The 11,818-nt window shown below is 38.5% G+C and overlaps 1 protein-coding gene across 2 annotated transcripts; it reads right to left on the bottom strand.

The window, feature by feature from the left end:
- Positions 1-3,968: 3,968 nt before the first annotated feature.
- Positions 3,969-10,354, bottom strand: si:ch211-157c3.4 (uncharacterized protein LOC561592 homolog). 2 transcript variants are annotated; one of them, XM_034894517.1, is made up of 5 exons: positions 10,216-10,354; positions 6,454-6,503; positions 6,230-6,322; positions 5,844-6,072; positions 3,969-4,828 (listed from the first exon to the last, which is right to left on the bottom strand). In XM_034894517.1, exons 2-5 carry the CDS (start codon positions 6,497-6,499, stop codon positions 4,711-4,713), a joined length of 486 nt encoding a protein of 161 aa, XP_034750408.1. In that variant the 5' UTR covers positions 6,500-6,503; positions 10,216-10,354; the 3' UTR covers positions 3,969-4,710. The 2 variants fall into 2 exon arrangements, with proteins under 2 accessions (XP_034750408.1, XP_034750407.1); XM_034894516.1 differs by having other exon boundaries at positions 6,230-6,325; positions 10,216-10,304.
- Positions 10,355-11,818: the final 1,464 nt, after the last annotated feature.

The raw sequence follows: 11,818 nt of genomic DNA, 5'->3' as shown, positions 1-11,818 counted from the left end.
TTTAGAGATGCTCAGTGACTTTAAAGGAACACAAACATACACGCACATTACCCCTTGACTCTCTTTTTCTTTTCCAGGGGGTTTTAATGTCTTTCTCAGTCATTCCTCCTAAACACACACACACACAAGCTTCTTCATATTCTCTATAGATTGAAACTGTCGCCTCCAGGTGGTTGGGAGCAGTAACTGCGCTGTGCTTGCTAGGGAGCTGCAGACAGGTTGTGTAGAGACAAAACCAGCATTGTAAGAAACACTTTAAGCCCTATGAATTTATTTTTCTTTTGTTTCTTTTTAAGCACAGATGGAATGCTCCCCAATAGTGCATAGCTGGCTCTGTAAAGACAACATTTAAAAATTGTATATTTAAAAATATGAACGTGTAAAATTTAAGAGAAACGCGCCTTTGTTGTTGGGTACAGAAGGAGCCAGGTGTTCATATTTCTTGTGTGTAGGGTTTTCTTTATTATTTTTTTGCGTTCCTGATGTACCATTGACAATTTTCTTCTGTTACATTTGGATTTATTGTTCTTTTCAAAACTAACTGCATTGGTTTTGTCTTGTTAAAAAGTGCAGTACAAAGATAACCTGCAGAATCACACCTAATTTGATCTTTTCCAGTTTAAATTCCTCAGTGTAGCAGCAGTGTACGACAACTATTCCTGTATATTGCCTTTTTGCTGGAAAATGTATGTTGAATAAAATTTTCTATAAAAACAAAAAACACAACTCTGCTGCTTGTCCACACCAGTGTTTTACCGAAAACACTGTTAAAGTCCGGACATTTTGATACCACTAAATCTAAGTATACAGCCAGCAACCAGTTAGCTTAGCATAAAGACTAGAAGCAGGGGGAAATGACTAGCCTGGCTCAGCTTTAGGGTAACAAAATATGCCTACCCCTCTAAACCTTACCAGGTTACACATATTTTGGTTGTCTAATCCATACATAACTCATGTGTAAAAACAACAATTCACTGTTCGTAATAGGCTAGCTGTTTCCAATGTGTGTGCTGAGCTAACTGGCTGCTGGCTATAACCGTGTATTTAATGGACAGATATGAGAGTGGTACCAAACTTCCAACTGTTGGCTAGAACGCAAATAAGTTTCCCAAAATGTGGAACTATTCCTTTGAGAAGTTGCCTTTGACCTTCAATTTGGGTATAATTGATAGGCTTGGGACGTTGATGTCTGAGAGTCTGCATATACATCTAAAACTTGCATCCATGCAGCAAATGTTTTCATAAACTTCTGAACCAGACAAGATTTATGATTTAATGCGCTTCAATTTAAAGCAGACTGACTCCACTACAGTGGTGCTAAATGCTAACATGTGCATGCTAACCTTTGATGTTTAGCTGGTAGGTGTACCATGGTTCACCATTTCTGCGTTGGCGCGTTAGCATACTAAAATAATTAGCATGACTATGGGATTGACATTAGTTTTACAGGTATTTGGCCATAAACTAAAGTATTTGATCTAAAGTTTTAAGTATAATGTTTAGAAGTGTTTTTCAGTGACAGTTTGGTAAATCAGACATTGGTGGTGTAGTACTTTATTGTACCTTGCTATATAGGCTTTTGTTTTCACCACAAATGTTTTGAACTGGTCAGGGATACATTATTAAAAAAGATTAAAGAACCATTGATTTATATATTGTCCATATAGTCTACTTTTATTAGAAAAATAGTTCTAATATGTAGTATAGTAAACAAATGAATTCCAAGCATACTCGGTTGCATCCAGGAGACATACAGACGTACGTTTTTTATTTTATTTGCAAGCAGGAAAACTTTCTTTAACAAGCTAGAACAATAAGATAAAACTAAAATCCCTGTAGATGTTAGTTTGGTGCGGAGATGGATTTTATTTTAGGCCTCTCATTCAGTGGTTCCCTCAACATCTGAACACGTCATAGTATTGCTTAGTGTTGCATGGTCCTGTGCGTTGTAATAACTTCACATTACAAATATTTGTTCTTCATAACAAAAACATCATGTTTTTCTCTAAACATGATGCTTATTTAGATTGCCCATCATGCCTTTATATATGACTGATGATATGAGTAGTTTTATAGCTGAAAACTTACAAATATAATTCTGGGGTTCTTTTTTTATTCTGGGGTGTTTAATGTCTGATTAACCAAAAACAATGTCAACACAAATTGTATTGTTAAATAACTACAGAACGATCAAATTGTTGCTCTCTGCCCTGGTTTAATGGATTGTTTTACGGTGTTGTCATTTATTTAAAAGCTGGACAAAGTATTTGATAAAACCTTCATTTTAAAAGCATATTTGTCTGCAGAAGTTTCCAACAACAATAATATAGATGATATTTAATTAATGTTTACCAGCCACAACAGTGATGCTGGTATTGCTTTCATTTTACATGTGTGTTGAGATCAAAATGAAGATAGATAGGTGTGTTCAGAGCAGAGAAAGGGCGCCGGAAGTAGGGGTGGTGGGCAGGGGCCAATGCAGTGGCTCATCCATGAAAATAAGCAACTTTTTCAGCATTTTTTCTTGTCAATGTGCAGCACTCTGTTGCATTGGGGGCATGTGTGGTGTGCATCACAATCATAATAACTGATTATTATATTGTATTTATGCCGATAGAACACCCTACATTAAACACACTGCTGCTTTAACCCTCTTCTTGACGTTGGGTCAAAATTGATATGTTTTTGAACTTTCTCTTTGAGAAACGAAATGACAGCACTTTGACATAAACATGTCTGTGATTATCCATCAACATATGTTCCTCTGATCTCAACCATTAGTCAAAATAATTCATAATTTTCACGTTTCTTTACTCAAATAGTATGTATTATTTCATATAAATTAAATTTGACTGTGGATTCCAAAAATAAGTGTAAAACTAGGGGCAATAAATTGGAATGAAGTTGCTTAACAAGGCGTAATACATGATAAACAAGTGCATGCTGGACAGAAGGACAGTATAAGGGTTAGGTTCTGTCCATGATATTTCTTAAAATACCTAGGTTTTCATCCTTCTGTTGTGTTTTTTTTTTTTTTATCTTAAGGAATGCCTTAATTGATAAAGTGTTGCACTATCATCCTTAGCACCAACTTAAAGAAGAAGCTTAAAAGAAACCTTAAACAGCTACTTATTCTCAACTACTATGGCTGAGTTTTTATCAAGGAGAACAAAGTTGTTCCAGAAGGAGTGTTCCGGGACAGGAACAACCCAATGGCCACACTAACTAACGACCAGTTGCTGCTAGATTATAGATCTAGTAGTTTATTTGTTTCCCAAGTTACTTGAACAGGATTTGGAGCTGTTAACAGTGCAGCTGCGCTCTCTCTGCTGTTCCACAGTAACTTTTACTCTGCTGCTATGCAACTGTAATTGGGGGTAATTTTGGAGTAATAAATCCATGATTTTCAGGGTTGCGCACATTTGTTCACTGCTAGATTCCCCAAACTGTGTGGAGTCCAACATTACTCGTGTGCACTTAAAAGCCCCTGCTAGACATGAGGATCAGTTTGTGAACAGAGATAATTACAATTCTATCAATGTTCAACTCACATGTGAAATCCTTAATGTTGTTGCGCAACGACCCTACACAGCATACACGGTTCGAGGATTCCTTCAGAAAGCATCATTGGGATGGTTTTGGCCGTAGCCGGGGTTGGAAATTAGTGAGGTCCAGATTTTGTTTCTTTTAAGTGAAGCTTATTTATTGCATTTCTGGACAAGCAAAATTCATTCCAAAATGATTCCTACAAACACAGCCCAAGCAATACACTACACACAAACTCATTATCCATAATTAAAGACACACCGAGGGACCTGTTGGCAAAAGTATTTGTAATAAAGCTACGCAGTTTGTCACAATAAGGGTGAAAAGTAACTAAGTACTTTTACTTGAGTAGCTACTGTACTTACTGTAAGTACACTTTTAGATACTGATACTCTATTTAAGTATTGCCATTTTGAAACAAAGTATTTGATAGTTTATTTACAAGCCTTTGTCTTAACAATATACCTTATGCAGAAGTTTCTGAAAAGGATGATAGAAAAATATGGTGGGATGGAATGGAACAAAATTAAAACAGCTCCCAAAATGGCATGGGAAGTGCTTAATTCAAGTTTCCAGAGCTTTAAAAAAAAAAAAGTGTGAACATGATAATGAAAGGTAAAATATGTAATGATACGCCTTGTTCAGCATCGAAGTCTATCGGAAAAAGTATTTTTTGGGCAGAGGGTGTCACATGACGGGCCAGGAGATTTACTTTCACTGTTTGGCCACTATGTTCAATTTGCTTCAAAGCAAGTTACCCTTCCTGGGGGCCTGTAGATATAACACGCTGGCGGGCCAAGTGGCGGTTCGGATGGCAATGAGAGGGCTACCTAAGGTCCGCATTGTTATTGGCTGGGGGTTACACCCCCCAAAACACCATTACTAATCAAAAGAAAAAACTAAATACAGGCAGAGGGCAGTGTCTCTGAGTCTTTAAAACATTACATATTGTGCCTTTTAAGCTCTGACAACACAATTTCTCCCAGTTTATTGCTGATAATATAATGTTTTTGTGCAAATGCAATGGCTCATCCATAAAAATAAGCTACATTATAACTGTGACCTTTCTCTGTCGGCTTCATAACAATGGTGGAACTGATAAGAGAAGGATAACAAGCGATTATATTTCATTTTTTTATGGTTCCATTTCTGTCCTCATGTTCGTCATTTACAGCATTTTTTCTTGTCAACGTAGAGCACTCTGTTGCAGCGGGGGCACGTGTGGTACGCATCCTTGCAGCTTTTCAGGAAGAAAGGAATCAGGCAGCAGCAAAGGACTAACCTACAAAACACACACACACACACAGTTAGTGTCATGTAGCTTTGGCTAGAATTTGCTTTGACCATAATGCATTTGTAGTTTTGATCATCTGTTGTTTACTAATATAAATCTTGCATAAGATTTTAGTTTTAATTTTTGCAAGAGATCTGCTGTCAAAATCAAAATAAATGACATGAATAAACATCCTCCCCCTTTTGGGACCCCCACGTTACCAGTCCTTAGTTTCATACAGTTCTTGAGACAACTTTGTCCCAGCTCTTTGTAATGATACAACCCTCTATCCTAGACCCTCAATTTGAATAAAAAACTTTCCAAGGAGTAAAATCTTTAACTTACTATGATAAAGTCAGTTTCATTTTTGGACTTTTTTTGATAAACCACCACATATTTATCCCCTGCACGAGATTTTGTAACTCAGTCTAACCTATTTATTTTCACTTCATATGAGGAGAGGGAAAGTAGTCCCTATTGGTCTTTTCAAATACTATAGATTTAAAGAGGCAACAAGCTCTAATATACCACTCCAGAATAGTTTGTCTAGTTTTGGTTTTGACTTAGTACATACACTCTTACGTAAGATATGGATGTTTTGGGGCTTTTTAGACAACATGGACAATGTCATCTTGCACACTTTGAGAACCTTTGGTAAAAGTGAGGTACACATTCACATTACATTAAAACCATTCGAGCTGAGGCCTCAAAAGCCTAGCCTGGTGCTACCAGACTCTCGTACATTTAATTTGTACAGAGAACTGAAGGAAAATGACACCCAAAGAGTTACTGTGTGTCAGCTTTTGTTTGATTATTGAAACTTTGTTAGGGATTATATCCCACTAAAGTACATTTCCAACTGGAAGGTCCTTCATAAGTCTTCTGTGTGCACTGTACCTTATGGAAACTTGGAGGTAAAAGAGATGTAAGTTGTGTAAGGTGATCTGTGGGGGCCCAACAGCCCCCAAACAGGTCAGTATGCTCATGCCAAAAGTCTGACAAGCACCCTGAAGCACACACTCACCCGCAGCAGATGAAGAGCAAGCACATCAGCCAAGCGTATGTCCCAGCCTTGTAGGTGACGTTGGTCATGACCTGCTGCTGGCAGGAGGTGCAGGTGGTCATGCCGGCAGAATGCCCCAGCGCTCCATCGTAGCTCACAAACCTAGATTTGCCTTCTCCAGATTGGAGACCTGAACCAGCGCCGCCTCCTCCTCCGCCGCCGCCGCCGCCGCCGCCGCCGCCGGTGAACACTGATAGAGGGAGAAAGGGAGGGGAAACAAGAGGAAGGAGGATTGCAAGAAACGGGATGAGAAGACAAGAGGGAAAGTTGACTGTGTACTAGAGTCAATTGTAGGTAAGGTTTTTGATGTGCGTTTCTATGAAGTGTTACATCAGGTGTGAGTTTACCTGGCGTGGAATTAGAGGCGCTCTCTGAGTTGGATGGAAGGTTGAATGGAGTGTGGACGTGGTAAACTGTCACATCCTTCTGACCCTGCCCATCTACCGGACAAGAAGAAAAGGGAGGGACAGAAACAGGAGTTAATGAGACAATCTGATGATAATGATGATGATGATGAGGTGTGTTAGCCATGGATGTATAATTAGAACAACCACGGTGTGTTCAGGTTTACCTGGTATGATGTAGGGAGGAGGTTCTTTTTTAGCAGTCGAAGTCATTGTGCTGCAGAGAGAGCACAGACAGAAACAGATTGTTACAAATGGTGCTCCTACTTGTTAGCAATGGTTAGTACTGTAACAAGTTATTCCCCTCATAAGGCAAATATGATGCTGCTTTCTGCCACCTGATGGGGCCAGAGCCTGACTAGAACCATCTGTCAGGATCTCTGATGAAAATGTCTGTCATCTCTGACTGACTCATACTGAGTCCAGTGACAATGGATAAATTGTTAGCACAAGGTATTGTAATGCATTGTATGGATATTTCTTGTCAGTATACCCAATGTAAAACGCCTGGGTGTGACTCTGTTTTGGGTGTGATAGCAAACATTTTTCACTTGTCGCTATTTTACCCTGTGTCTGTTCACACTGACAAGGTTATGAAGACGGCTGAGAGGAATCAGGGACGTTTTTTTCTTAATTTGTAATATTTAGATGATGATTTTTCAGAAAAATCCTTATACCTCGAAATCTAAATCCCCTCTGATTTCTTTTTCATTTTACTGTACTGCTTCTGGTTCATCAGTGTTAGAATTGTCACACTCTTTTTGATAATGTGCCTGTAGTATTACTTGTAAAACTGGATTAAATGTTTCTTAGAATAATATGAAAAGACCCAAAAGCATGTTGTATTAAAGAAAACATTGGAAGGAAAACAGATCAATGCCCTTTATGCGGTCTATGTTCATGCTGCATTGTTTCCTTTGAATCCTTGGGCATGCGGAATGGCCGACTCCGCCACGGACAATTAAAACCAAGATTTTTAGGCTACGTTAATTTGCAATTGCTAAAATATTGCCAAACATAAATACTATCAAAAACAACGTAATAATTTCAAGACTGACTCTTACAAAAATACTTACTTTTCATAATTAAACCCAAAGATTCCTGAAAATGCTAATTCCTTGGTCAACTAAATATTACATGGAAATGGAGTTAAATTAAAGGTTGAACGTCCGTCCATAATAACAGTCCTGTCAATCCAGGTACTCAGTAATTAGTTACTACTTTACAGCTCAGGCCTCTAATGAGTAAAATCTCTCAGTATGTGACATGACCTCATTAAAACATAATTACTATCATTGATGTCATGTGTCATGTGCGACCAATCCGATCCACAAATTACCAAACACTGCCTTCTCATAACTTCATAATTAGGGTACAATAGAGTGTGGAACATACGAGTGTTTTATTATTATTAATGTATTTAAAGCTCGCAAAGTAACACATCGTTTGCACTTCTTTCCAGATTTTTTACTAATTGGAGAGAAACATTTTTGTTTTGATGGATTCTTACAGCTTTCTCATGACTGTAGCACCGTGTAGATTTGAGTAAATAAGACCTAAGGTCTTACATATGTGATGTACAAAGCATATTAACAGATGAGTTTAAACTTCCCATACAGGCAAACAGGCAAAAAGATACACAAATCTCTACCGCTCTCTACAGTTCTCTCGTCTTCTTTTGTCTCCCTTTTTTTCTTATCTTTTTTCTCTCTTTCCATATTAACACAAAATGCAATCTTTCATGACTAAGCATTTATTTTTTCCCACACAAACATACACTTGCTTGACTCTCATTTAGCCATACTTTTCCCAAAATTGTGACATGGCCTTGCCCTTAATTGGACAACCTATTCCCAATTGGTTGGTGGGGGACACACAAAGGTAGCCCAGAAAGAACACAAACACAGACACACACCCATATGTTGGTGCAGGAATGCGACCGAGCTGCGTGTTTCTCCGTTTTGTCAACCAAGACCAAGGGTGTGTCAAACTATCTGAAATCTGTTAAGCGAGTGCATCATCAACAACAATGTGTTGACAAGATTCATTTCAAAAGTGAGGGATGGATGTACATAAGAATTACATCAAAATACATCACTTGAAAAGAGTTAACTTGTTTCTCTATTTGACATCTTACAGTTCATTCCTTCCAGCCTGATTCTATTCTATTCTATTCTATTCTATGTGTCTGTTTTGATAAAGACCTACAGTAAAAGCGGATGGACAGGGTGGAAGCACTGGCCTCGGATAACTGGCGGAGTAGTTTTGTCACATGTTGGCTGTATTCAACTTTGCAATAAGCAGCTGGTGCAACATTGGGCGTGTCCTGTTCATTTCAGTCAAGGAAACAATTGTTTCCAGCTACATCAGTGTTCTGTTCTTCTATGATAGTTTGACATGTTTTCAATCTATTTTTATGAGTGAAAAAAATAATGCATTGCAAAGCACTTCATAGTGTCTGCAGCAGCTATGGTGCAGTCAGGATCCTTGAAAACAGTATAAATGTAAAAAAAAACTGTGTTTCTATCACCATGAAACAAATGGATGATCAGAAAAGAGCTGAAATTAAAAAGTAAGCCCAATACTCAAAACATTCCTCTGCTGTTGTTTCTGTCATCAGCCGGACACAAGGCTGTTGATGGAGGCAGCCGCATTGCAGAGATACTTTAAAATCCCACAGGGGGAAGGTTAGAGGCTGCTGATCAAACAATACATCCTCTGTAAGAGTCACGTGGCCCAAGCTCCCATGGTGTGTGCTGTCTCTAAAATTTCTTCGCTGAGTTCAAGTGTCTGGATCAATGGATGAAGAACAGACTGTGACCAACTGTAAGCGATTTAGAAAAACCGGCCCAGTAAGTGAACCGGGTTTGGTTGGGCTGGGTATCGGCACTCGAAACCTTTATGGTATCGACTAAAATAACCCAGTAACAAGTTGTATTGAAACTTCTCCACTCAATCCATGCCTGTGTTAGATCCTTTTTGTACCCAGATCTAGAAAATAAAATACATTTTGCATGGTTTTGCTCCCAGCCAATCCCTTAAAGTGTTGTTCGATTTAATGCAACATCCTACTACTGCGGCAGATGCAACCCCTATAGTCCGTGGTTTGGTGAAGTTTAATGTGCCGTTTTTCACAGACTTGTCTGTTCAGATATAAAATATTTGTATCTACTATATACTATTGTATCTATATACTAGTATTGGACCTGGCATCAAAAATGTATTAAATACCAACGCAGCCCTACAGTTTGATGGGTTTCTTTGCAAAAACAGATATCTCTGTCCTATTATATTAGCATATCAGCTGGTAGTTTTGTAGAGAGCCAATCACCCATGTTGTGCTCAATGAAACTCGTTCATCAAGATGCCAAGCAAGATGATTTTTCAAGTTAACACCCTGAAACACATCTGAGTCACATGTACATATGTGGCATCTAAGCTGGTCCAACCTGACTCTCATGATACGTGATGAATGACCAGCTGACAAAAGAGGGGAGTCATTCAGAAGTGGAAAATTACCCAGTCATTCTCGTCACTCTCAACTCATCACTTTAGAGCAGTCAACAAGTGAAAACAATTACTGTTGAGAAAAACTGCTTATTCATTCAGAGCTCAAGATTTCAACCGAAGGTTTTTTTCTCTCCGATTTTCCGTCTGACCCCAAATGCGTCAAACACACAGTTTGGCCCACAATATAAGCTTCATTAACAATGATTTAATGTGAGATTTAAAGTAAGAAAAAAAATACAGATGAATATTCTGTCCTTAAGACCTTTCCTTCCACTTTCAATCTAATAACTACTAATGCTTTCCTGCTTAAGCACTTAAGGCATTGTTGATTGGCTTTAAACTTTAGAATCACAAAATCTGAATCTGTGGTATAAAATCCTCTTTTCAGTAGATCCCATATTAATCTCTGAGAGTCTTACCTTGGCGGGCTGTCCCAGTCTGTATGCACAGATGTGTGTGAAAGATGCTACTGATGTAGAGTCCAGACAGCCTGTGACTGGCCTTCACCTGTCTCACTTCTACATTATACTTCTACAAGCCTCTCCCTAAACACACCCACAGCCACACCAACAAAGACTGAATATGCAGCTGGAATGAGTCACTCAGTGATTTAGGTGTAACTTTTAAAGGCTGTAATGGTTGTCTTTAATTTGTTCTTTGTTTCGTGGAGATTATTAAGGGAGTGTGTATGTTTGTGTATCACTCTTCTGTAAGTGGAGATTGGCCAGTTTTACTTTTGGTGCTTTGTATTCCTGCAGACTACCTAAATCTTAAATCTGACCGGAAGGCCGTCTGGAATGTTTGAGTGACAGCGTTTACGTGAATGTTTACAATGTTCTCTTCATTTTTGACAAATTCCGCACAAAAATGTCACAAATTGAATGTTTGTCAGCATGCAAGAGAAGAACAACTGCACGATTGAACAAGATGTGGAAAAAGAATTATATGCCATTTTTAACCTGTAAAGTATCTGAAAAAGTAAAACAGCGTTTTGATACTTTGGTTTTATGTACAAATTAAATTAGATATAATGTGAACTTGTTCTCAGTCTTTATTTTGGTATCAACTGCTGCCTGTACCCTAATGCCAAACAGATATGAGAGTTGTATCACTCGTTTCCTCTTTCTGTCTGCCAAAAGGCAAGAAGGTGTAATTCCCAAAATATCAAACTATTCCTTAAAGGCTTGCATGATGCTTCGAATGATAATTGACTATTGCTCCCTTGAAACTTTTGTTTAATACGGAGCTTTTTTTATTATGGTAAACACACGGATGGAAGTACTGTAGATGACAAACATTGCCACACAAAGGACCTACAGTATGTACAAATCCAACCAATCCCTGGACATGTTTGACAAAAGGCTACACAGAGGTGGTGAATGATGCAGTGTTTGGCTATCAAAATAGCACACAATGCAATAATTGATGCCAAATTGTGCCTTTTGGTTGCATTTTGCCTTCTGAATATGGCACACATATTTGTTTTATTATATACAAACTTGCCCGAGTTTCCTTTTGTTAACATAATTGAATTTCAGCTCAATTTCTGCTCAGTTTCTGGAAAGTTTTGCAATTTCTTTCAGTAAGCTGGGGGCAGACAAGTTAAACCACATTTTTCTATTGTTGGTCACTGGATCAAAGTACTGCTTGGGGTGGCTTGCCTAAGCACTCCTTACTTACTTTTTCAAATTAATTGTTATAAACGTTGATTTCCATCATGTGTAGAGATTTGAATCAACTGCCTTCGAATACAGCCCATTTCTAAAGGCAGACTGCATCAATCCTACTGACCTTTTATTATTACCAACCAGGGGCATCGGACTGGGGGGAATTGAGTGCCCAGGGCCCATGTGAGGAGGGCCCAAAAAGATGTTAGAATGAATAGCTGTGGATGCGGGGAGGGACCCATAGAAAATGCCTTTCTACAGGGCCCAGATTTAATTTTAATTTTGTGTTACGCCCCTGTTACAAACTAATGCTGCACGAGTAAACCATAAAAGGGAAAGGTGTCATTTACGATGG

This window comes from Etheostoma cragini, chromosome 15, assembly GCF_013103735.1.
Source record: "Etheostoma cragini isolate CJK2018 chromosome 15, CSU_Ecrag_1.0, whole genome shotgun sequence".
NCBI classification, from domain to species: domain Eukaryota; kingdom Metazoa; phylum Chordata; class Actinopteri; order Perciformes; family Percidae; genus Etheostoma; species Etheostoma cragini.
This window is presented reverse-complemented; position numbering and strand designations above follow the sequence as displayed.